Raw genomic sequence first — 25,951 nt, 5'->3', positions numbered from 1 at the left:
TTTCTCTCAGGGTATGAGAGGAAAAGGCCCTCTCTGGCATGCCCACTTTCACTTTCTGGTTTTTATGTTCCAGCTTCTTGTGTGAACCTCTCTCATGGGTAGGTTCACCTGTTCTTCATACCCCTTCCAGAAGGTTCTGAGGTGCCATTCCATGAAGGGCTCAGTAGTCCTGTGCAATGGACATTTGCTAGTTACAAGGCCACATGGGTAGGAGGAGGGCAGCAGTTGGAGATCGATCTGGGAGGGAGGAGGGATAAAGAAAAAGGTCACTTCTCCAGACTGCAGGCCCGACTATAAGTTAGTGGAGCCACAAGTCCTTAGACCCAGGTAGCCACAACTCCCCCTGACCCTAGGAATCTGGTAGTGTTAGTGAACTTGCTGCTCTGGACACTCCCCTGACCTAACGTGTGGTACCCAAGATGTATCCAAAATGAACTTAGGGGTCCTTTTATCCAAGACATCCAAGTGAGATCACAACTTCCGGTGTCTGGGGGGAAACTTTGAAGTGTTGAGCAAAGTCTTCAGTTCTGACCCAGGACCTGTAGGATGGGGCAGCAATGAGTGCTCTCAAGGATGGTAAGACTGGAAAGTTGTGTGTGTGTGTGTGTGTGTGTGTGTGTGTGTGTGTGTATGTGTGCATATGTTTGTGTGTATATGTGTGTGAGTGTGTGTGTATATTTGTGTATATATGAGTGTGAGTGTGTGTAAGTGTGTGTGTATATGTGTATGTGTGTGAGTGTGTGTGCATATTTGTGTATATATGTGTGTGAGTTGTGTGTGTATATGTGTGTATGTGTGTGTCCGTATCCACTCCTCCCACCCCGTTCCCCTTCTGCAGACATTCAAAAATGTTTTGAAAGAAGTTCTCTGTTTAGCCATAGATTATCAATTCCCTGTGTGGCTTCTGATTGTTCATCTCTCTTTAAGCTGTAGTAGGGAACCCAGAACTGGCAAGGAGCAAGTCTGATGTGTTGGAAAGAAAAATGCTACCAGAGGCGGGAATCTTACTTAGAGCATCCATCCATGCAGAAGAGGGCGATGGGTGGGGCCCACCTCCTTCTGCGCGTTAGGCATCGCCGCTTTAAGCCCGCGGCGGCGCGAGCAGGTCTATGGTAATGAGCCGCCGCCGCCGTTCTGCAGAGCTCGCCCGCCCGCCTGAGAGGCGAGGGAACGCGGGTCTGGGCCCGGGACCGCGGCGACCGGCAGCAGCGGAGGCAGAGACGCAGGGCGCGAGCGGGTGGCGCAGGGCGGTCGTTGGCAGCCGGGCCCGGGCCGGAGCGTGCGGCTCCGCAGACGCAGGTGGGCGATCTCACGGGGGCAGAGGGGACATTCTGGGGCTCGGGACCCGGGGACCCGGCAGAGCCAGAGATCCTCGCGGCCCGCGGGCGCAGGTGGAGAACGCCCAGAGCGCAGGTGGAAAGCGCAGTGTGAACCCGCAGGGGTCGCGGTGACTCGGGAGCGGGCCCGGCTTCGAGAGTGGTGGGAGCCCAGCGCATCGTGGGCTGAGAGCGCGGCCCCGCCGAGCCAACTGGGTGCAGGCCCAGTGGGACGTACAGGTGGCCCCCGGGGACTGGCGCCCCGGCCCGGGCATGAGGCGCGGCGGGGCCGGCAGGAGCCGGAGGAAGAGCCGCCGCGGCTGTTGACCCGGCTGGCCGGGAGCGGGGAGAGATGCGGAGCCGGGCTGCCAGCGCCCCCCTCCCAACGCCGCTGCTGCCGCTGCTACTGCTGTTGCTGCTGCTGCCGCCGTCGCCACTACTGGGAGATCAAGTGGGGCCCTGTCGTTCTCTGGGGTCCGGGGGACGCGGCTCCTCTGGAGCCTGCGCCCCCGTGGGCTGGCTCTGTCCAGCCTCTGCTTCGAACCTCTGGCTCTACACCAGCCGCTGCAGAGATTCAGGCATTGAACTGACTGGCCACCTGGTACCCCACCACGATGGCCTGAGGGTTTGGTGTCCAGAATCAGGGGCTCATATCCCTCTCCCGCCATCCCCTGAAGGCTGCCCCTGGAGCTGTCGTCTCCTGGGTATCGGAGGACACCTTTCTCCACAAGGCACGCTGACCCTGCCTCAAGAGCACCCTTGCTTAAAGGCCCCGCGGCTCAGATGCCAGTCTTGCAAGCTGGCACAGGCCCCAGGGCTGAGGGCTGGGGAAGGATCACCAGAGGAATCTATGGGTGGGCGCAGAAAAAGGAATGTGAATACAGCTCCCCAATTCCAGCCTCCCAGCTACCAGGCCACAGTGCCTGAGAACCAGCCTGCTGGTACCTCTGTTGCATCCTTAAAAGCCATTGATCCAGATGAGGGTGAGGCGGGTCGACTTGAGTACACCATGGATGCCCTCTTTGATAGCCGCTCCAATCACTTCTTCTCCTTGGATCCAATCACTGGTGCTGTCACCACAGCTGAGGAGCTGGATCGGGAGACCAAGAGCACCCATGTCTTTAGAGTCACAGCACAGGATCATGGTGTGCCCCGACGGAGTGCCTTGGCCACACTTACCATCCTAGTGACTGACACCAATGATCATGACCCTGTTTTTGAGCAGCAAGAATACAAGGAGAGCCTCAGGGAGAACCTGGAGGTTGGCTATGAGGTGCTTACAGTCCGGGCCACCGATGGCGATGCCCCTCCTAATGCCAACATTCTGTATCGCCTGCTGGAGGGGGCTGGAGGCGGCCCCTCGGAAGTCTTTGAGATTGATCCTCGCTCTGGGGTGATCCGAACCCGTGGCCCTGTAGATAGGGAAGAAGTGGAATCCTACAAATTGACAGTGGAGGCAAGTGACCAGGGTCGGGACCCAGGCCCACGGAGTTCCACAGCTGTTGTTTTCCTGTCTGTGGAAGATGACAATGACAACGCTCCGCAGTTCAGCGAGAAGCGTTACGTGGTCCAGGTGCGGGAAGATGTGACCCCAGGAGCCCCAGTTCTCCGAGTCACGGCCTCGGATAGAGACAAGGGCAGCAATGCCCTGGTGCACTATAGCATCATGAGTGGTAACGCTCGGGGACAGTTCTATCTGGATGCTCAGACCGGAGCCCTGGATGTGGTAAGCCCACTTGACTATGAGACAACCAAAGAATACACACTACGGATACGGGCTCAGGATGGTGGCCGTCCTCCACTTTCCAACGTCTCTGGCCTAGTAACAGTGCAAGTTCTAGACATCAATGATAATGCCCCCATCTTTGTCAGCACCCCTTTCCAGGCCACTGTCCTGGAGAGTGTTCCTTTAGGCTACCTAGTTCTGCATGTCCAGGCAATTGATGCTGATGCTGGTGATAATGCCCGCCTCGAGTATAGCCTGGCTGGAGTTGGGCATGACTTCCCCTTCACCATTAACAATGGCACCGGCTGGATCTCTGTGGCTGCAGAGTTGGACCGGGAAGAGGTTGATTTCTACAGCTTCGGTGTAGAAGCCCGGGACCATGGCACCCCAGCACTCACTGCCTCAGCCAGTGTCAGTGTGACCATCCTGGATGTCAATGACAACAACCCAACCTTTACGCAGCCAGAGTACACGGTGCGTCTCAACGAGGATGCGGCCGTGGGCACCAGTGTGGTGACGGTGTCAGCCGTGGATCGAGATGCCCACAGCGTCATTACCTACCAGATCACCAGCGGCAACACCCGAAACCGCTTCTCTATCACCAGCCAGAGTGGTGGTGGACTGGTCTCCCTTGCCTTACCACTGGACTACAAGCTTGAGCGGCAGTATGTGCTGGCAGTGACTGCCTCAGATGGTACGAGGCAGGACACGGCTCAGATCGTGGTGAATGTCACCGATGCCAACACCCATCGTCCCGTCTTCCAGAGTTCCCACTACACGGTAAACGTTAACGAAGACCGGCCAGCGGGCACCACAGTGGTGCTGATCAGCGCGACGGATGAGGACACAGGGGAGAATGCCCGAATCACCTACTTTATGGAGGACAGCATCCCCCAGTTCCGAATTGATGCGGACACCGGTGCTGTCACCACCCAGGCTGAGCTGGACTATGAGGATCAGGTGTCTTATACCCTGGCCATCACTGCTCGGGACAATGGCATTCCCCAGAAGTCTGACACCACCTACCTGGAGATCCTGGTCAATGATGTAAATGACAATGCTCCCCAGTTCCTCAGAGATTCCTACCAGGGGAGTGTTTATGAGGACGTGCCACCCTTCACCAGTGTCCTGCAGATCTCAGCCACCGACCGTGACTCCGGTCTGAATGGCAGGGTTTTCTACACCTTCCAGGGAGGAGATGATGGAGACGGCGACTTTATTGTAGAGTCAACATCGGGCATTGTGCGCACGCTTCGGAGGTTGGATCGTGAGAACGTGGCCCAGTATGTCTTGCGAGCATATGCGGTGGACAAGGGGATGCCGCCAGCCCGCACGCCCATGGAAGTGACAGTTACTGTACTGGATGTGAATGACAACCCCCCTGTCTTTGAACAGGATGAGTTTGATGTATTTGTGGAAGAGAACAGCCCCATTGGGCTGGCCGTGGCCAGGGTCACGGCCACTGACCCAGATGAAGGGACCAACGCACAGATCATGTACCAGATTGTGGAGGGCAATATCCCTGAGGTCTTTCAGCTGGACATCTTCTCGGGCGAGCTAACTGCCCTGGTAGATCTGGACTACGAGGACCGGCCTGAATATGTCCTGGTCATCCAGGCTACTTCTGCTCCCTTGGTGAGCAGGGCGACTGTCCATGTCCGCCTCCTTGACCGCAATGATAACCCACCCGTGCTGGGCAACTTTGAGATTCTTTTTAACAACTATGTCACCAACCGCTCAAGCAGTTTCCCCGGGGGTGCTATAGGTCGCGTGCCTGCCCACGACCCCGACATCTCAGACAGCCTGACCTACAGCTTTGAGCGAGGAAATGAGCTCAGCCTGGTCCTACTTAATGCCTCCACTGGTGAGCTGAGACTGAGCCGGGCATTGGACAACAACCGGCCCCTGGAAGCCATCATGAGCGTACTGGTGTCAGGTAAGAGAGATGCCCAGTAACGTTGGGGTGGGAACAGTCCTTTGGGGAGGTCTTGGAAGCCCCTGGAGGTGGAATGCCATCCAAGTGGAGCTGATGACCAAGCTCTCTACCCTGTGAATAGCTCAGAGGCTGGGAGATCAGGAACCTGGTCTGAGAAGAAGCCCCAGGAATCCTGGCAGCTGGTGCAGGCCCCGCCTGCTGCCCCAGGCTGGGCAGGGCTGCTTTGGTTGGCTGCCCCCTGCCTACCAGACTGTGACGTGGTGGGGGAAGTGTTGTGAGAGTGCCCTGACTATGGCTGCCAAGAATTGTGAAAAAGGGCGCGTGGAAGCCGGGAAGGCCCAAGAGCTAGGGGAGGGAGAGGGAAGACCTTGCCTGGGGGGGGGGGAGGCAAGTTACCTCCTCAGCACCCTGTCACCCTCATTAGGGTGGTCCTGTGATCTCACACAGCCTTTGGCAGGTCAGAGGGCTACAGGGGCACAGGATTCCACCAAGGAGGGTCAGGACCCTGTTTTCTTCTCTCCCCCTCTGGTTCTCAGTAAAGCTGCAGAAGAAACTGACTTGGACTTTGTCTAGAGCATTCCTTTTCCCTCCAGGCAGAAAGAGCCTGCCTTGGCTCCCCCTTCAGAGCTCCGGGCAGGAAGTAAAACCAGAGCTCATTGTCTCTGTCCTGAGGTCTTGGTTGAGGTCTGGCTTGGGGGAAGGGCTGCAACAAAGCCAGCGCAGATGGACCTTTTGGGCCCCCTTGGCTTGTTCATGGGGTGCTAGGTCTTCCCTGCTGACCATGATGGCCTGGCCTCAGGAAAACAGACACAGAACTATTGAGCCTTGAGGGCAGAGACTCCAGGGCCCTGACTTGGTGGAGAGAGAACAGATTTCTAGGGGCGTGGGAGCCTGGCCAGAACCCTGCCTGGGCATTCCTGCTGCTTGGTCAAGCGCTCAGCCTGCAGACTCCCCAGACAGCAGGACTCGGGGAAGGAAAGGAGGACTTGGTGACAGTGTTCTATCCTTTCTGTCAGCTCTGGAGATGAGAAGCAAGGCAGGAGTGAGGCAGACTCGGGCGAGTACTTTCCTGAGTCTGGCAGTTGGGACTCAGTGAAGGAGGAAGAGACTGTTGATTTTTCCAGGGGTGAGATCACGCAGCCTACTCCAGGCAGCCTTCGTACATCAGGGAAGGGAAGATGGCCTTAACGCCTTTCCTGCTCATACTTCTTACTGGACAGACACTTCCTGGTCCCACCCCTCAGGTGGCTGCAAAGACCAGGGAGAAGGAGCTTTCAAAGGCTATGGTCAGGCTGTATAGCACCTGAAACTTCAGTTCCCCTTCAGGAGAAGGAAGCCAGGCGTACCCTCATCTGAGCCTGGCATTAGAGGCAGAAGAAAGGCCTCTCCCCTCCTGCTCTCCCTCCACAACCTTCAGTGGTGAATCTGGCTCGATACCTGTGGAGGACATCTCTGCTTAGCTTTTGCTTCCTCACCAGGGCACACAGCCCCAGTCACAACCCTCTAGGCTAGAGGGAAAGGCCTGGCCACTGCTAGGGCCACTGTGGCTGCCTTTCTGCCCTTGTCTCCCTCCCCCATCAGCCCTGACCCTTAGAGTCAGTCACCAAGGCAACCCCAAAGTTCAGGAGGCTGGGTGAGAGGGACTGACGCCCACTGTCCCTTTGTCTTCTTCTTCTGGTTCTTTGTCTCCTCCTTCCCTCCCACCCTGCCCATGGGGACCCTCCTGCACTGCCTGTCTGTCACCTTCTCCCCAGCTTCTGTGTCTTTTTCCTTCTCCTACGTTTCCTCCACTGCTGGCCCTTTTCCTAGGTCTTTGTCTTTCCCTGTTGGTCTCTGTGTTTAGATCCTGTCTTCCCTTCCTCCCTCTGGCTGCAGCTGCCCCAGCCTGGGCTCAATGGCTCCTGCAGCCCAAAAGGCCCCAGCTGCTACTTTCTCCAGACACACAGGAGAACCTGCCCAAGGCCTGCTCACCTTCCAGACAGCAGATCCTCTGCCAGAAGAGGGAAGACTGGGAGGCTGGCATCTTCCCTGGTGCAGCTGGCTGAGGCCTAGACCCAGGTGGTGTTTCTGGGTCAAAGCCTACCCCAGCTCTCTCTCCTGTCTAAAACAAGTCAGGCAATGTGCCGGCCACTCCTATTCCCAACCTGCCTTTGCACCTGAGGAGTGACCCAGGCCAAGGCAGGGAAGAAGGACAAAGAGGAAGGAGAAAGAGCAGTGGGTTGGCTGCTGGGATGGGGACATTAGCAGAGGGGCAGGTGGCCACAGATGGTGGGCCAGATGGGGAGCAGCAGAGACAGGCTGGGCGAGGGGCACAGACAGGCCTGGGTTGGTAGAGGACAACATTCAGGAGTGTTGCTTCCCAGGACCAGGGGATGACAAAGATTCTCTTGCTCATTGGCCCAGGAGTACTGTTTAAAAGAGTCCTATGTTACTTTCTGTCTGGAGGAAACACCCATCCAGAAAACACTGGGCTGTAACATCCGCTCCTGAGCCCAAGTGCAGGCTTCTGAAGGGAGGCAGAGAAGTCTGACCACCACAGTGACCTGTGGGCAGGCTAGAGGACTTAGAGGACTGTGGCCTGCTGTCTTGGGACTGGACAAAGGAGGAGCAGCAGAGGTGAACAGCAGTGACAGCAGCAGGCTCGTGAGAACAAGTGGGTCACAGCGGTGAGGCTGAAGGGCAGGTAGGCACCCAGGACACCGCTGAGATGGGTGCCTGCCTTCAGCATGCCCAAGGTAGCAGCCACTTGAAGTGTGACGTGTACAGAATATCTCTTTTCTACTTCTGCCTCAGCAACACTGGCTCCCGTCCTATCCCAGTTGGATGTCATATTTTGCATCTAGTTGGAGAGTTTGCTCTCTCTCTCTCTCTCTCTGTGTGTGTGTGTGTGTGTGTGTGTGTGTTCCTTTTGGATTTTCAAGATAAGGCTTTTCTGTGTAGCTCTGGTTGTCCTAGAGCTTGCTCTGTAGACCAGGCTGCCCTTGAATTCAGAGATCCTCCTGCCTCTGCCTCCTGAGCAGTGTATTGAAGGCGAGCATCACCGCCGCCTAGTTTGCTGCCATGTTTTTTAAGATACTTTTATGTACAAGGGATTTTCATCAGTACGTCAGTCCTTACCGAACACTCATTATGTGTAAGGCACTGTATTAACTAGGAATACCCCCTATAGCCCCCCCTATAGTCCATCCAAGCCATTTGTCTGCCTGACAGGTTTCATTTTTAATCTAAACAAGGTCCGTTGTCATGTGTATGCACATTCAGGTGTGCATGGCACTTCTGAGTGTAGGGTGTGTGGGTGGAATGAGGCACCATTGGATGTGTTAGCACTTGGCTGTTTATAAGTGAGTGTGCTGTCTAGGGGTGTGGCAGGCAGACCTTTGGGTACAACTTGGTGAGCCAAGAGAGTGATGAATACCTAAGAGGCCCTAGTGCCAGAGGAGAGAGCAGCCCAGTAGGGCTCAGGGTGAAAGCTGCCTGGTCTCTTCCTGGCCAGATTCTCCACCCCCACACATCCTTTCTCCTGCTTGAAGCAGTGGGCGGTCCTGCCTCTGGCTGGGGTGGCTCAGCTGGATTTCTTGGGGTGGGAACCCCCAGGCTACCCAGAGTTGGGTGGGAAGAAGGCTTTGTGTAAGAGGTGCTACAATGGGTGAGCAGGCTTGCTCGGAAGCAGTTAGGAAGAACCTGGCACCACTGACCAGATTCATCTTCTGCACCCAGCCCGCCACAGCATGGGGAGAGGCAGGGTTATAGTGGGATTGAGATGTGCAGGGTAAGGGGTGGGAGGCTTCCATGGTACCCTGGGCCCTCTAGAAAAGTAGGCAAAGACAAAGCTCAGTCTTGGAGCAAGGAAACCCAGGGACTGGTCTCAGGGGACAGGGCATACACTGAATAGGGTGAAAGGCAGAAATACTGGAAGGCAGTTCATGCGTCATGCCAAGGAGTATTGAGAAAACACACAAAGAGCATTTTTGAAAAATCTCGTTTCTTTAAGCACACATGGGTAACCCCCTCAAGGAGAGATTTGTCCACAAGTGATGCCTCTTGTTGGCCACCTTTGTGCCATCTAGAGAAAGGTTTTCTTGGGCACCTTGCAGTATATGGGCTGGATTTTAGCCTGCTTGTACCTTCTATTCCTGATGCTCTCGCCTCCTGGTGCTCATGCTTATTACCTTGTTCCTAGTGCTCCTTGCTCTTGATGCTCTCTCCTTACAGTGCTCCCTCTTAGTCTCTTTTCTCCTGGTGCTCCCTCTTCTCATTACTCCTCCTTCCTGGTGCTCTCTCCTCCTGGCCCTTCCTCTTCTTGTTACTCCTTTTTCCTAGTGCTCTCTACTCCTGATGCTCTCTCCTTATGGTGCTCCCTCTTCTCAGTACTTCTTCCTGATGGTGCTCCCTCCTACTGATACTTCTTCCTCCTGCCTCATTTTTCTTGACTCCTCCTCTGACAATCACACAAGCTTACTCCCTCCTTTGCTCTAAGCCAGGGTCTTGTGGCTTGGCACATCTGCTTCTGCCTACCCTAAGGCTGATGTTGATCCGTGTTGCTTCCCTTCAGATGGTGTCCACAGTGTAACAGCCCAGTGCTCACTACGTGTCACCATCATCACAGATGAGATGCTCACACACAGCATCACGCTGCGCTTGGAAGACATGTCTCCAGAACGCTTTCTGTCACCACTGCTGGGACTCTTCATTCAGGCTGTGGCAGCCACATTGGCCACACCCCCAGATCACGTGGTGGTCTTCAACGTGCAAAGGGATACTGACGCCCCAGGCGGCCATATCCTCAACGTGAGCCTGTCAGTGGGCCAGCCCCCCGGACCTGGGGGTGGGCCACCCTTTCTGCCTTCAGAGGATCTGCAGGAGCGCCTGTACCTCAACCGCAGCCTGCTCACCGCCATCTCAGCACAGCGCGTGCTCCCCTTCGACGACAACATTTGCCTGCGGGAGCCCTGCGAGAATTACATGCGCTGTGTGTCCGTGCTGCGCTTCGACTCCTCTGCGCCCTTTATCGCATCCTCTTCGGTGCTCTTCCGCCCCATCCACCCTGTCGGGGGTCTACGCTGTCGCTGCCCACCAGGCTTCACAGGCGACTACTGCGAGACTGAGGTGGATCTCTGTTACTCAAGACCTTGTGGACCCCATGGGCGCTGCCGCAGCCGAGAGGGCGGCTATACCTGCCTCTGTCGTGATGGCTACACGGGTGAGCCGAGGGCAGGGACAGTGGGGGCGGCCCTGCAGGGCTGACGCTGTGGGTCAAGCACAAACCAGGCTAATAATGGGGCTGCCTCGTTCCTTCCAAGAGTATAAACTATAGGTGCTTCAGCTGTTCTTAGATCCTACTTGCTGTTTGACAACTGCCTGCTTAGTAAGTCAGAATGAGGAGCCTTATGTTCACTGTGCAAGCCCACACACCCACACCCACACTGGCACATGCCGCCTGCACGCAGCTCCACAAAGACTGTGTAATTGAGGTCAGTCCGGCACCTAGGTTTGTGTTCCAGCTTTACCACTAATAACTGTGAAAACGAGCGAGCCACTTAGCTTCTCTTCCCACAGTATTTAAGATGGAGATAACCAATTTATGTAGGTCAAAAGTTGCTTGTGAGGATCCATGTAAATAATTTGACAGGAAGGGAAAGTTGGCTTGCGTGCTGAGTGTCGGCTCTTGTTGGAGGAAGTTCTGAATGAGGTGACTTGATTCAGTTAGAGGTGCTGCTGGCCTAGGACCAGGCCTTCATAATGCTGGGTGAATTCCTTCATTAACTTGTAACCAGACTTTCCCGAGGAAGGCACTGAAAAGCAGGGGTTTGGAGTCAGGGAGTTCCAGGACATTGGACCCAGTTAGCCCTGAGCCGAATGGCTCCACCACTGCCTCCCTATTGGATGTGGCTGCAGGTCTCTTCACACCCTGCCCCACCCCGTAGGCTCTGCTGCTCCTCGGTTCACCCTCTCCTTTTCCTTCCCAGACTCCCAGGCTTCCGTCTCCCGCCCCCCCCCCCCCCCCCCCGCGCAGGCGCACTGTCTCTGCCAGTACCTAAGGCAGGCCTGGTGCCGCCTCTGCATCCTTCTGCTCAGAACTTGCCAGACTTGACTCTTCTGTGCTGCTGTCGGGGGTGGGGCGGGGTGGGAGTGGGGTGGGGGAGAGAGGAGGGTGCGTTTGAGAGAGAGGGGAGTCTTTGTCCAGGAGGATGGGGAAGGGGGCTCAGAGTAGGCTGAACAACAGTTTCCATGGAAACAAGAGCCAGTCACTAGGCACAGGGAACTGAGAACCTATCTCTAGAATCAGAATCGGGAGGGAGAGAAGGGAGCGGGTTTTCCCATCTGATATCTGAGTTTTCAGTGCCCTGACTCCTCATCTGTCCTCAGGCCCAGGTCTCCACTCTCTGAGTCTCATTTAGGTGCGGAGGGATCTCAGTTCAGACCCCAGTGTTCTGTTCTTGGGGAAGCCCCTGCTTTCTTCACACCATCAACCCCAAGCCATAACTCACATAACTCAGACATGGAAACCTGGTCACATCTCTAGGGAAGAAAACTGATCTCTGACCCTGACAGGAACAAAAGCAGGCGCAGGAAGGAGGGAAGAACGGGCGGGGGTGCGGGGACTGGCACAGCCCTATGCTGTCCTCTAGGTCCTTCCTGTCTTGGCATTTGCCTCTGTAGAACCCAGGGCCTGGGGATCAGACATGTGTGGGGAAGGGCTGAAGAGCTCCGGGGAGCTTGCAGTGTAGTGTTGTGGAGCTGCTGAGAGAATAGTGTGGCTGGCCAGCAAGAGGACCTGGTGTATCAGCTTTCAGGGAAGAAAGTTACCAAGAGGAAGTGAGAGTATGGGAGAGCTTTGAGGATGGGGAGAGGTCACAGATGTTACCAGGGACACACTACACTTCTCACCACTGGATTACCCAAGGGAGACAGTTTAAAACAAGAAAGGTTCATTCTGTCTCCCAGTCTCTGACGTTTCAGTTCTGTGGCTGGTCCTTCGCTATAAGGCAGAACATCAGGGTGGCGAAACTGTTCACACAGATGAGAAGGGTCCTGGGACAAGATGTAGCCCTGGATGGCATACTCCCAGTTACTTGCTTCCTCCAGCTATACTCCTGATGGTTCCCGTACCTCCGAAAATGGAGGTCCCTCAGCCAGGACCAAGCCTTTAGGGCATTTCATATTCAAACTAGAACAGGGGGACCTCCAAATGCCTTCTCTTCGGGACCTCACCCTGCTTGCCTTTCCTCCCCAGGTGAGCACTGTGAAGTGAGTGCCCGCTCAGGCCGTTGTACCCCAGGTGTCTGCAAGAATGGGGGTACCTGTGTCAACCTGTTGGTGGGAGGTTTCAAATGTGACTGCCCATCCGGGGACTTTGAGAAACCCTTCTGCCAGGTGACCACGCGCAGCTTCCCAGCCCGCTCCTTCATCACCTTCCGTGGCCTGCGTCAGCGTTTCCACTTCACTCTGGCCCTCTCGTGAGTGACGAGGCCCTGGGGTCGCCCGGCACTTGTGAGGGTGTGGGGTACCTCCTGGTTTAGTAGATGGGGTAGCAGCTCAGTACAAGTACTGGCAACAGTTGCTCATATGCTCTGTCGGCAGGCTGCACTCAGCATCAGGATCTGGCTGATTCTTCCCCCACCCTTGAGAATGGGGAGCCAGAATGCCAGGGTTCTTGGCTTGGGCTCATCATCTGCATTCTGACCCCATAGCCTTAGCCAGAGTGTCAGTTTTGCTGTTGCTTAGATGTCTGGGGTACTGGCACACCGGTGGGTGCCCCATTCCTTGCCCCTATTGACCAACACCCTATACAGGTTTGCTACCAAGGAGCGTGATGGGCTACTTCTGTACAATGGGCGCTTCAATGAGAAACACGACTTTGTAGCTCTCGAGGTGATCCAGGAGCAGGTGCAGCTCACCTTCTCTGCAGGTGAGCCCAGCACCTCAAGTCCTGGTCCACCTCCTAAGATCTTACGTCTCCCAATCTCTGACCACAAGCCACACGCCTTCCCTCCCAGTCAAAGCCGGACCCGGCCTCCATCCCTAGACATGCCCATTTCTCTGCCACTCCCAACTCCCATCCTGTGACCCAGCTTACCTGGTCCTTTCTCCAGGGGAATCAACTACCACTGTGTCTCCATTCGTGCCCGGAGGGGTCAGTGACGGCCAGTGGCACACAGTACAGCTGAAGTACTACAATAAGGTGGGTGTGGGTGAGGGACAGAGTTAGAGGGTCCTGTTCTTGGTGTATGTGTTTTTCTAGACCCGGCTGGCATTGTGAGTGGTGGGGAAGGCTGCTCAGAGCTCCTGTGCCTGGGAAGAGGGGGGCTGTCTGTTGGCGTCTCTGCTGGGTTGTCGATTGTCCCCTTTCTTTGTCCACAGCCGCTGTTGGGTCAGACAGGGCTTCCACAGGGTCCATCTGAGCAGAAGGTAGCCGTGGTGTCTGTGGATGGCTGTGACACAGGGGTGGCTCTGCGCTTTGGAGCTATGCTGGGCAACTACTCCTGTGCTGCCCAGGGCACCCAAGGAGGCAGCAAGAAGTAAGCGGAGAGGGAGGGCCAGGGGCTAGGGAGAGGGCAGGGTGGGTCAAAGGGGTGGGACTCCAGAGTAGGAACCAGTCAGATGTGCCCCTTCTCTACACTGGCAGTGCTGGGGAATTAGGTCTTGGTGGGCTGTGAGGGGAAGGGGTATGAACTGGAAGCACATCTGTCTATATTGGGGTACTGCCCGGGCGTTTTTCTAAAAGGGCTTGTTGGCCTCAGTCCAAGTGCCCCCTTTTTTTCATTCTAGCGGCAGGGTTTGGAGTAAGAGATGAACCATAAACTTAAACTCCTGTCTGTGTCTTCACACTTTTGTCCCCTAGGTCTCTGGACCTGACAGGGCCCTTGTTGCTGGGTGGGGTGCCAGATCTGCCCGAGAGCTTCCCGGTCCGAATGAGGCACTTTGTGGGCTGCATGAAGAACCTCCAAGTGGATAGCCGTCACGTAGACATGGCCGACTTCATTGCCAACAATGGCACTGTGCCTGGTACGAGGACCTGAGGGTAGGGGCAAGGCTGGGAGCCAGGTGCCAAGAGGACTGGCTGTGTATGACCTGGGAATACCAGTCTACGTGGTCTTCTAGTCACTGCTGTTGGGGTCAGTGCCTTGACCTGGGGTCCTTGAGTCCCTTTCTCTCCGTTCCAGGCTGCCCCAACAAGAAGAACGTGTGTGACAGCAACACTTGCCATAACGGTGGTACCTGTGTGAACCAGTGGGATGCATTCAGCTGCGAGTGTCCCCTAGGCTTCGGGGGCAAGAGCTGTGCCCAGGGTAGGAGTGGCAGCTGCCACAGGTTGGGGCCTGGGTGCTGTCAGTTGTCTGGGATCACGGGCAGGGATTGGGGCAGGCTCTGGGAAGGTCTCTGCGATCTGGGCTGTGGGTGGGAAAGCAAAAGCGTGTCTGGGCAAAGTAAGAAGCTAGGCAGGAGACAAAGGGCCTAGTCAGAGGCAGGCCCTGGGCACAATGTAGGGCGGGCCTGGAACAGGTAAATGCTCCGGAGGGCGGGGCAGTGAGAGGATTGGGTGTGAGGGGAGGCGAGGGTCTGTCTCTCTCTCGAGCCAGCCCGCTTCCGACTCCACTGCTCTGCCCTTGAGTTACTTTTCATCTGCCTTCCCAGAAATGGCCAGCCCCCAGCGTTTCCTGGGCAGCAGTCTTGTGGCCTGGCATGGCCTCTCTCTGCCCATCTCTCAGCCCTGGCACCTCAGCCTCATGTTCCGCACACGCCAGGCAGATGGCGTCCTGCTGCAGGCCGTCACCAGGGGGCGCAGCACCATCACCCTGCAGGTGATGCAGGGCACGTGGGAGTGTGGCAAGCCCTGGCTTGGCTAGCACTGTAGGAGCCTTCAGGGGGTTGGACCCAGGTGGCTGGGCAGGGTTTGGCAGAAGCTGAGTTGGCTGGGCCCATTCGGTGGGTCAGTACTGCCACCTAATGGGCTTAGGGGAAATATGCAGTCTCCTCTGCCCTCATCCAGGCAGATTGGAAGAGCCCCTTGAGGTGGTCTGCTGATTTTTTTCCCCTCTTGTACAGCTTCGGGCAGGCCACGTAGTGCTAAGTGTGGAGGGCACAGGGCTCCAGGCGTCATCTCTGCGTCTGGAGCCAGGCCGAGCCAATGATGGTGACTGGCATCATGCGCAGCTGGCACTGGGAGCTAGCGGGGGCCCTGGCCATGCCATCCTGTCCTTTGACTACGGGCAACAGAAGGCAGAGGGTAATCTGGGCCCTCGGCTGCATGGGCTGCACCTGAGCAATATTACAGTTGGGGGAGTTCCTGGGCCAGCCAGCGGTGTGGCCCGTGGCTTCCGGGGCTGTTTGCAGGTGAGTCTCCGCCCCTGTCCTCCCATCCCATTCCAACCTGGAGCCCTGTTCCACTGGTGGCTAATGCTGCTCTTACCCCTCCAGGGTGTGAGGGTGAGCGAGACACCTGAGGGTATTAGCAGTCTGGACCCCAGCCGTGGGGAGAACGTCAATGTGGAGCCAGGCTGTAGTTGGCCTGATCCCTGTGACTCGAATCCATGTCCCACCAACAGCTACTGTAGCAACGACTGGGACAGCTATTCCTGTAGCTGTGATCCAGGTATGAGGATGCTGGGAAATGGGGCTGCTGCCACGGGTCACACTCTGTCTCTAATATGTAGCCAGTCACATCAAGGGTATAGCCATCCCTGAGTGTTCAGAGTGGAAGTAGTTAAGAGGAGTTGTTAGATGGAAGACAATGCCTGTAGAGGGCGGGCCCTGAACTGTTCTGATTCTTCTTGTCCAGGTTACTATGGTGACAACTGTACTAACGTGTGTGACCTGAACCCATGCGAGCACCAGTCTGTGTGTACCCGAAAACCCAGTGCACCCCATGGCTACACCTGCGAGTGTTTACCAAATTACCTTGGGCCATATTGTGAGACCAGGTAGGTGGGTCAGGGCTCGTCTCTGGTGTCACTCTGAGCCCTGAGAGTCTGGCCCCGAGCTGCAGCCAAGGCAGATAGGACTACATGTGGTTGAACCAAGTGGGAGGGGGCAGAGGGGGCTCATGCCTGTTTGGGTATCTTTCTGTAGGATTGACCAACCTTGCCCCCGTGGCTGGTGGGGACACCCCACATGTGGTCCATGCAACTGTGATGTCAGCAAAGGCTTTGACCCAGACTGCAACAAGACCAGCGGCGAGTGCCACTGCAAGGTGAGAGTCCCCGATGCGTCCCCACTGTGGTACCGTCCTGTAACTAGTGGCCCTACAGGGAAAGCAGAGGAGAAGAGATGGGCCACTCTCTCCTCCAGAGAGTGGAGGGCCCCGTGCTTTTGCCTGATCGGGCACGGCAAGTGGTTGTTTGCCTTATATCCAGCTGCAGGCGGATCCAGGACCAGTATTGAGTCAGTAAGCCCTAGACTCGCTATAATGGTTGCTTGCAGCCTATTCTGAATGTTTGACTTCTCACTGAGAAGTTCAACTCCAAGTTGAATCTGTTGTTGAGTGTTGAATCCTATTCCCACAATGACCCAGGGTAGGGGAGACTCTCTCTAGGGAGGCCACAGCTTGAAGCTCCACTAGTATCCAGGAAAGACCTCTTGATCCAATGACCCATTTCTTCCCTCCCAGGAGAATCACTACCGGCCCCCCAGCAGCCCCACTTGTCTTTTGTGTGACTGTTATCCGACTGGTTCTTTGTCCCGAGTCTGTGACCCTGAGGATGGCCAGTGTCCGTGCAAGCCTGGAGTCATTGGGCGTCAGTGTGATCGTTGTGACAACCCTTTTGCTGAGGTTACCACCAATGGCTGTGAAGGTAGGGCTCTTGGGACAGGTAGGTTCCCTCCTCACTGTATGCCAAGAGCTTACATTCCAGAGGTTAGAAATGGAGCCGGCAGTGGGTCGGGATGTGGGAGGAAGGTTGCAGGGCCTAGACAGAGCTGTTCATGGGTAACCATGTGTTCTTCTCCATAGTGAATTACGACAGCTGCCCACGGGCCATAGAGGCTGGGATCTGGTGGCCCCGCACACGGTTCGGGCTACCTGCTGCTGCCCCCTGCCCCAAGGGCTCCTTTGGTAGGTTCTAGAGGACAATGATGTGAACACTGGACCTTTGCTCTCAGAGGAATAAAGACAGCAGCTAGACCCCAACTTGTATGTCCCCGGGCCCCACTTTCTGGTTTCTAGCTCCCTGAGACTCAGTGGCTCACCTTCCTCTACTCACTCACCCGTCACCCTGGGCTGACCAAACTCGCCTATATCCAACCCAAATAGAGCTGTCAAAAATCCTGCATGTTCTGGGAACAGGGTTGGGAGCTAAACTCAAAGGCGGATTGCATGGGGTGCCTATCTTCAGCTATCAACTTAGTACTGGATCCCTCCTCCCCCCATTAAAGGGAGGCAGTCCTGAGGCATATGGAGTGCTGGGTACTATCCCAAGAGAGCCAGATTAGTGATGCACAGGATTCCTGGGTAAGGAGTCGTAGAGAGTAAGGCAGTAGCTGGATGAACAGGTGAAATTATGTCTTGGGGGGGGGTGGTGGCGGAGGTTACATACCTCTGTCCCTTTGGCCATTGTACTGATTTTGCTGAGATGTTTTGGCTCTGGAGTTCTGTACACCTGTCTTCTTATTTTCTTATGGGCTGCTTGTTCCTGTCTGGCTCATTAGATACTCCAAGCTTCCTGTCTCCCTAAGCTCCGCCTTCTTGGCTTCTTTCCTCTAGGGACTGCTGTTCGCCACTGTGATGAACACAGGGGGTGGCTCCCCCCAAACCTCTTCAACTGCACCTCAGTCACCTTCTCAGAGCTAAAGGGCTTTGTAAGTTGACCCCTTGTCTTCTCTTTTTCACACCCTTGTCTTTGGAAACAGAGCTTGTGAATCCTATTTCCTGTTTCCTGAGGCTCCTCCTACCTGCAGAGGCCACCTCTTCCTCACCTAACCTCTTGAGGCCCTTTTACTCCTGAGCACCAGTCCCTACCATTCTGACTGACCCTCTGCAATTCTGGTCCTCCGTCCAGGCTGAGCGGCTACAGCGGAACGAATCAGGCCTGGACTCGGGACGCTCTCAGAGGCTAGCCCTGCTCCTGCGCAATGCCACACAGCACACCTCTGGCTACTTCGGCAGTGATGTCAAAGTGGCCTACCAGCTGGCCACACGACTACTGGCTCATGAGAGTGCCCAGCGGGGCTTTGGGCTTTCTGCCACTCAGGATGTGCACTTCACTGAGGTGGGGCTTGAAGTAGGCATGGTGGGGCCCAGGGAGAGAGATCCCATTCCTGGAGATCTTGGGGGAGATTTTGAGAGGGATACTCCCTACTGTAAGGAGCTGCCCCACCCCTGGCACGAGGCCTCCATGACAGCCTGTAAGCTATGGTGCAACACAGTTGATTAAGAGTTCCTCCTCCTACCAGTGTAAGGATTTAGTGTCTAGCAAAGGCTGCTTGTACTGAGGTGTAAGCTGACCTGAAACAGAGCCCTGCCTACTATACCGAGAGCTCAGCCTTTTCAGGGAACCAGAGAGGCACACGACAGAAGGAGGCGTGCGAGGACACACTGGGTAGCTCTGATTTAAAGTGTGGAGGAAGGGTTGGAGGCGGGGCACCCATGCTGGAAGCGAACAGTATGATACTCAAGACTTCCCAGGGGAGGACACAGTAGGCGGGTCTGGGCCAGGCACAGGCTGGAACTTGGTACGAGGTTGACCACAGGCATATGCCACTGTGACCATGCCCGTCTCCAGAATCTGCTGAGGGTGGGCAGTGCCCTCCTGGATGCAGCCAACAAGAGGCACTGGGAACTGATCCAGCAGACAGAGGGCGGCACCGCCTGGCTGCTCCAGCACTATGAGGCTTACGCCAGCGCCCTCGCCCAGAACATGCGGCACACCTACCTAAGCCCCTTCACTATCGTCACACCCAACATCGGTGAGGTGGTGCTGGACTTGGGGGTGGCCTGTGTTAAAGGGCGGCCGTGCTTAGGGCCTGCCTGCCTCACCTGGTGAGTGACTTGTGGCCATATTTCTTTCTAGTCATCTCGGTGGTGCGCTTGGACAAGGGGAACTTTGCTGGGACCAAGCTGCCCCGTTATGAGGCATTACGGGGGGAGCGTCCTCCAGATCTTGAGACCACAGTCATTTTGCCAGAGTCTGTCTTCAGAGGTCAGCGGGGAACACGGAGGTGGTAACGGCTTGGCGTGGGACACCCATGCAGTGGGCAGGGCCAGCTGACTGTAGCAGCATTTTTACTTCCAGAGATGCCCCCCATGATGAGGTCTTCAGGACCTGGCGAAGCCCAGGAGACTGAGGAGCTGTCACGGCGACAGCGGAGGCACCCAGAACTGAGTCAGGGAGAGGCCGTGGCCAGTGTCATCATCTACCACACGCTGGCTGGACTGCTGCCCCACAACTACGATCCAGATAAGCGTAGCCTGAGGTAAGCGGCCAGGACGAGGCCTGGGAGGCTGAGGTCAGCGAGGGAATGTGCAAGCATCTCCCAGTGATAAGGGTGTCCTGTGGCTGCTCTGGTGACCATGTATCTTTCTATCAGAGTCCCCAAGCGCCCAGTCATCAACACACCTGTAGTAAGCATCAGTGTTCACGATGATGAGGAGCTCCTGCCGCGGGCTCTGGACAAGCCAGTCACCGTTCAGTTCCGGCTTCTGGAGACGGAGGAGCGGACCAAGCCCATCTGTGTCTTCTGGAACCATTCAATCCTGTGAGTCTGGACCACCCTTGTCCCCATGGACCAAGAGTCCAGGCACCTGGCTGCCCACTTCTTTCTGCCTGACTCCGTCTTCCTCTTGCAGGGTCAGTGGCACTGGTGGCTGGTCCGCCCGAGGCTGCGAAGTCGTCTTCCGTAACGAGAGCCATGTCAGCTGTCAGTGCAACCATATGACAAGCTTTGCTGTGCTTATGGATGTGTCCCGACGAGAGGTTGGGCTCACAGGGGTATCCCAGAGCCGTGGGTGGGAACCACGTTGAGGGGCTGGGTGCTGGGGCCCTGCTCTTTTTGACCCCCTGCCACTCATCCCTCAGAATGGTGAGATCTTGCCACTGAAGACCCTGACATATGTGGCCCTTGGAGTCACCTTAGCTGCCCTGATAATCACCTTCCTCTTCCTCACCCTCCTTCGTGCCCTTCGTTCCAACCAGCACGGCATCCGACGCAACCTCACAGCTGCTCTGAGCCTGGCCCAGCTGGTCTTTCTCCTGGGGATCAACCAGGCTGACCTCCCTGTAAGATACTTCCTCTCCCAGAGACCCTCCCAACTCTCAACCCCACTAAGGCTCCTGGTGTCCCCTCTGTGGTCCTTTTTCATCCCTGCTCACACAGCAATGAACAGATAAAGGACCCATTTCCAGTACCCGGCCCACAGTTTGCTCTTCTCTACTTCTCTCATGTTCGAGCATCCCAGATGTTCTTGCATATAGTCCGGGCTTCCTCCGAGGCAGCGCACACCACTAGGCTTCCCCACTGCCTCCCTCCCCTGGGTGCACGCCCTGTAGCGGCTGCCCTGGCCCCTGACGAGTGTCCTGGCCCTCAGTTTGCTTGCACAGTCATTGCTATCCTGCTGCACTTCCTGTACCTCTGCACCTTCTCCTGGGCTCTGCTGGAGGCCTTACACCTGTACCGGGCGCTCACAGAGGTGCGAGACGTCAATGCCAGCCCCATGCGTTTCTACTACATGCTGGGCTGGGGAGTTCCTGCTTTCATCACAGGTATCCTGCCTCCTTTCCTGGCCTAGAGTTCCCCTGTCCCTAACCCTGGGGTCCACCTTCATGCATGTACCCCAAACCCATAGCTCAGGTCCTAAGAATTCCTTCCCCCTATACTTGGACAGCCTGGTAATGAGTTGTCGGGGGCTGGGCTTCTCCTGGGAGAGGGGAGTGGACAGACGGCCCTTCTATGTGTTCCACACCTGGTTCTGTGAACTTTGATGGCAGCATAGCTGCCTCCACCCTGAGCACCCTGCCTTGCTACTGTCCTATGCTCCAGGTCTAGCTGTGGGCTTGGATCCAGAAGGCTACGGGAACCCTGACTTCTGCTGGCTCTCCATCTACGATACGCTCATCTGGAGTTTTGCTGGACCAGTGGCTTTTGCTGTTTCGGTAAGCGCTAGAAAGCCATTTAGGGCAAGCAGGATTAGAGGGTCCTATAGATCCCCTTTAGGAAGAACTGAGGCTCCTGGGCCCCCTGGGCAAGGTGGAAACTGTCTCTGCTCTCTGGTCCTCTCATGTCCCTCTCCACTGCCCAGATGAGTGTCTTCCTGTACCTCCTGTCGGCCCGAGCCTCCTGTGCTGCCCAGCGTCAGGGCTTCGAGAAGAAAGGCCCTGTGTGAGTACTGCCAGGTGGCTGGGCACAGGGCGGGTGTTGGTATAGAGGGCGTCACAGCAGAGCTCACTCGTGCCCTGCCCTCCAGCTCAGGCCTGCGCTCCTCCTTCGCTGTCCTCCTGCTGCTGAGTGCCACGTGGCTGCTGGCATTGCTGTCTGTCAACAGCGACACTCTCCTCTTCCACTACCTCTTTGCCGCCTGCAATTGTGTCCAGGTACCTGGCCCCGCCCCACTGAGTGGAAGAGAGCACCCTGGCGGTGGGGTGCCTAGAGTGTCAACCATGGCCATCTCTGCCTGCCAGGGCCCCTTCATCTTCCTCTCCTACGTGGTGCTCAGCAAGGAGGTCCGGAAAGCACTCAAGTTCGCCTGCAGCCGGAAGCCCAGTCCTGACCCTGCCTTGACCACTAAGTCTACTCTGACCTCGGTGAGGGGACCTGGGTCTGAGCTAACGAGCTGTATGGATGGAAAGGAAAGCAGGCCCGAGGAGCCTGCTTGTTCTTTGTACTTTTCACCTGGGCATCCTTTTCCCCACTTCCGCACACCTTCCTGTTAGGAGGAAGGGGGAAGTGGAGGGGTGCGTTCTCTGGAAGAAATGCTATCACTGGGTAAAAGAGCTTTTGACGTGGGGGAGATGTAGGCTGAGATTGGTTGTCGTGTGGGACACCCTGAGCCAGAGAATTCCTCATGAATTTTGATAAATTTCCTATCTCCTAGAGTAGGAGACAGTTCCAAGTGCCATTTTTGTTTTTTAAACCAGCAAGCCCTTATACAAGTTCAGGGCATTTGGAGTGTTCAGTGTCACACAGCTATGGTATAGCTGTGCCCACTGCTGTGGCCTATGGTGAAGGCAACACAGAAGGGGCCTTCCACTTTAACCCCTGGGCATGTGGGAGGTAGGGCTTGGGGTAAGTTCCTGGGACCCTTCACTTTGTAGCCTGGGGCCACCCCTCCACTCACACACTCACTGGCACGTCTGTCTCCGGCCTAGTCCTATAACTGCCCCAGTCCCTACGCAGACGGGAGGATGTACCAGCCTTATGGAGATTCAGCTGGCTCGTTGCACAGCGCCAGCCGCTCAGGCAAGAGTCAGCCCAGCTACATCCCCTTCTTGCTGAGGTGAGCCCGGGAAGCGGGAGAGCTGGGAAAGAGGGAAAGACTGCATGCTAGAACCAAGGCCAGCCAGCTGCTAGGACCTGAGTGTCTCACAGACTGTGGCCAACACAGGTCGCAGCTTAGATCAGAAGCAGGAAGGGACACAAGGTAGGAGCTGAAAATCCCACTAGAGGGCCAGACTGATCCTTACAGCACAGTCCCGTCTTTTTAGGGAGGAGTCCATGCTGAACCCTGGACAGGTTCCCCCTGGCCTAGGGGACCCAAGTGGCCTATTTATGGACGGTCAAACCCAGCAACACGGTGAGGACAGAAGCCTTGGATGCCTAGCAGGGCAGGGGCCTGGCTGCTGAGGGTGGGCTGGGGCAGGTGGGACAGTTGTGATCCCTCCCTGACCTCCCAGATCCCGACACGGACTCTGACAGTGACCTGTCCCCGGAAGATGACCAGAGTGGTTCCTATGCTTCTACCCACTCATCAGACAGCGAGGACGAGGAGGAGGAGGCCGCCTTCCCTGGCGAGCAGGGCTGGGACAGCCTGCTGGGTCCTGGAGCTGAGAGACTGCCCCTTCACAGTACCCCCAAGGGTGGGCCAGCACCCATTGGGGGGCAACAGAAGCCTGCTAGGCCAGGGCTTCTTGGAGAACAGACCTGGGGTGGTGGTTATCCTAACTGTCTACCCTCTCTGGGACTCATAGGTTTCCTTTCTTTAACAGATGGGGGTCCAGGGTCTGGGAAGGTCCCTTGGCCAGGAGACTTTGGGACCACAACAAAGGAGAATAGTGTTAGTGGGCCCCTTGAAGAGCGACCACGGGAGAATGGAGATGCCCTAACTCGGGAAGGGTCTCTGGGACCCCTTCCGGGCCCTTCTTCCCAACCTCACAAAGGTGAGTGAGGAGTCTCCCATTTGCTTCACTCTCGCATACTCTTGCCGGAGCTGTTAGAAGACCCCATCTCATGCTACCCATACCTTATACCCAGGCATCCTCAAGAAGAAGTGTCTGCCCACCATCAGCGAAAAGAGCAGCCTCCTCCGGCTGCCCCTGGAACAGGGCACAGGGTCTTCTCGGGGCTCCTCCGCTAGTGAAGGCAGTCGGAATGGACCTCCCCCCCGCCCACCACCGCGCCAGTCCCTCCAGGAACAGCTAAACGGGGTCATGCCCATCGCCATGAGCATCAAGGCAGGCACGGTGGATGAGGACTCATCTGGCTCTGAGTGAGTTGGGTTGGGTGGGAGGAGCGGGGTGTTACCTGCAGAGATCCTCGCTGGCCCAGAGCTGCCTCAGCTTCACCAGGCTACTCCGCTTGCCACTTGAAAGATGGTTGGGCTAAGTGGAGTCTAGCTCCCTTGTCGCCCAGACAACATGGTGCTCTGTTGGGGGTATATCAGACCTCTTGGGATGTATGCGCAGCCACCCAGCCCCAGTAGTGGAAGAGGGTGGGAACTGGGTCTGCTTCTCTGTCTTTCTCTGGTGGAAGCTGCTTACTGTCCTCTCTGCTGCTCCAGCTAACCCTCTGTCTGCCTTCTCTGCCACTCTCCTCTCCTGCCTCTCCAGATTTCTCTTCTTTAACTTCCTGCATTAACCCTGGGCCGGTGTTCCTTCGTCCCCTCCCCCGCTGCGCTCATGCCCCAACCCTGTCTTCTGCTTTATCCTGCCCCTGCTCCCTACCGCCTGCCTGCGGAAGCAGCAGCAGCAGTGACGAACCGTCCATCTGAGGAGCCTGGGCCTTGCACTATAAGGCCACCTAGTGCCAAGTGTCTCCCCCACTTCCCCCTCACTGCACTTTGGACCCTCGGGGCCAACATCTCCAAGACAAAGTTTTTCAGAAAAAAAAAGAAAAGAAAAAGAAAAAGAGGAAAAAATAATTTAAAAATGGATCTCCACTCTTCATGACTTCAGGGATTAATTTTTTATATATATATATATATACGCTGGAAATGGACTTCCCTTTCCCTTCCCAAAGAGGATGGGACCTCCCAGGATGTGTCCCAGCCTCTCTTCAGATTCATCTGCTGTGCCTCTGGGAGGAGAGGGACTCTTAGGGGGCCTGCCCCTCATTTGCCATCACCAAAAGGAAAGGACAAAGCCACATGCACCAGGGGCTGAAGCCCTTGCAAGGCTGTACCAGCAGGCTGCACCAGAAGGACGGACAGACGGACAGGCCTCGGTGAGGGGTCAGGACAAAAAACAAAACGGCACTTCCCACCCACCAGCTCCGCCTCTCCCAGGAACTGAAAAGCCCTGTCCGGCCAGGGGCAGGACTCATGGCCCCTGGACCCCCCAAATGCTGCATGAACCGTGTTTTAAGGGGAAGCCTGTAGCCCCCATGATGGGGAATGACTACCCCAGCCCCTCTCCTTTTCCTGGACTCTGGCCACGTGCTACAGCCCAGGTGTTTGCTCAGTTTGCTGACCCCAAAGTGCTTCATTTCTCCTGCCCAACCTCGTAGGGAGGGCCAGTCACTGTTAAGTTGCGCTTCTTTGCTGTGTGGGGGGCACCAGGAGGAAAGAGTAAGCACAGAGCTGGCTTGGTGGCCCCGAGGGGCCTCGAGCACAGGTTTCAAGTCTGGGTTTTGGTGCCCACTCACCGCCATTTTGTCTGACCTGCTGTGGCCTCTGAGACATGTTCTATTTTTAACCCCTTCCTGGAATTGGCTCTCTTCTTCAAAGAACCAGGTCCCCATTCCTCATTGTCCCCCCACTTGATCCCAATTCCCTGCGAAGAGAGAGTTAATATATTTTTTATTTATTTGGTTTTTTTTTTGTGTGTGTATGTATGTGTGTATGTGTGTTGGGATGGGTTTGTGTCTGGTCCCAGGGGGTCTCATGTGGCCATCCCTCGCTGGGTGAGTCCCTGGCAGCCCTGGAGTCGGGGCCTACCATCCTTCCTCTTGCCCCATTTGATCCCCTCGGCTTTTACCAACCACATTCGTTTGAGTCACCCTTTCCTCTAAGCATGTATTCCAGACTTGTCACTGACTTCCTTCTAGAGCAGGGGGTAGAATAAAGGCCTTCAGCAGGAAAGATGCTCCTGTTCCTCACATGGAAGGCTGGCCTCTGACTTTTCTGTCATGGATTCTCACCTGCCCTCTGCCCTCAGCACTTCCTGTAAAGGGTTAAAAATTTAACTGGATTTTGATTTTTTTTTTAAACTACTGATGACTTGACTTAAAAAAAAAATACAAAGATGCTGGATGCTAACTTGAGACTAACCATCCGACTGTACAGTTTGATTGTTGCTGTAAATATGGTAGAGTTTTGGTTTTGTTTGGTTTTTTCCCCCCATACTACTGAATAAACTAGTTCTGTGCAGGGACTGTGTCATCGCTGCTGGTGTATAGCAACCTAGGCAGAGGCCTAGGGTTTGGGAAACAAAATGGGTAGAACCTTGAAAATCCTGAGGACAGAGAGACTAGAGCCCTGAGTCTGTCAGATGGAAGGAAGAGAAGACAGGTGGATATTTTCCCCCTAGGATATGAGGCTTGTATGGCTGGAGAGATTACACAGATCAGGCCGAGTCTCAGCCTGAGTCCCAGACAGAAACAAGGTTTCTA

The 25,951-nt window shown here is 55.9% G+C and overlaps 1 protein-coding gene across 2 annotated transcripts; it reads left to right on the top strand.

The window, feature by feature from the left end:
• The first annotated feature begins 1,519 nt into the window (after window positions 1–1,519).
• On the top strand, window positions 1,520–25,672 carry CELSR2 (cadherin EGF LAG seven-pass G-type receptor 2). Of its 2 annotated transcripts, none has more exons than XM_080915199.1 (34): window positions 1,520–4,978; window positions 9,531–10,178; window positions 12,213–12,435; window positions 12,772–12,887; window positions 13,072–13,160; window positions 13,340–13,497; window positions 13,821–13,984; window positions 14,143–14,268; window positions 14,615–14,781; window positions 15,026–15,313; window positions 15,398–15,572; window positions 15,759–15,900; window positions 16,049–16,169; window positions 16,587–16,770; window positions 16,929–17,030; window positions 17,679–17,773; window positions 17,974–18,183; window positions 18,697–18,880; window positions 18,985–19,113; window positions 19,207–19,387; window positions 19,502–19,669; window positions 19,761–19,887; window positions 19,990–20,190; window positions 20,499–20,673; window positions 20,951–21,063; window positions 21,210–21,289; window positions 21,375–21,501; window positions 21,589–21,711; window positions 22,276–22,403; window positions 22,612–22,700; window positions 22,801–22,983; window positions 23,113–23,283; window positions 23,378–23,612; window positions 24,086–25,672. In XM_080915199.1, exons 1-34 carry the CDS (start codon window positions 1,669–1,671, stop codon window positions 24,111–24,113), a joined length of 8,760 nt encoding a protein of 2,919 aa, XP_080771325.1. In that variant the 5' UTR covers window positions 1,520–1,668; the 3' UTR covers window positions 24,114–25,672. The 2 variants fall into 2 exon arrangements, with proteins under 2 accessions (XP_080771325.1, XP_080771324.1); XM_080915198.1 differs by having other exon boundaries at window positions 23,953–25,672.
• The last annotated feature ends 279 nt before the right edge of the window (window positions 25,673–25,951 follow it).

Source organism: Micromys minutus (assembly GCF_963924665.1).
Source record: "Micromys minutus genome assembly, chromosome: 4".
In the NCBI taxonomy this organism is placed as follows: domain Eukaryota; kingdom Metazoa; phylum Chordata; class Mammalia; order Rodentia; family Muridae; genus Micromys; species Micromys minutus.
This window is presented reverse-complemented; position numbering and strand designations above follow the sequence as displayed.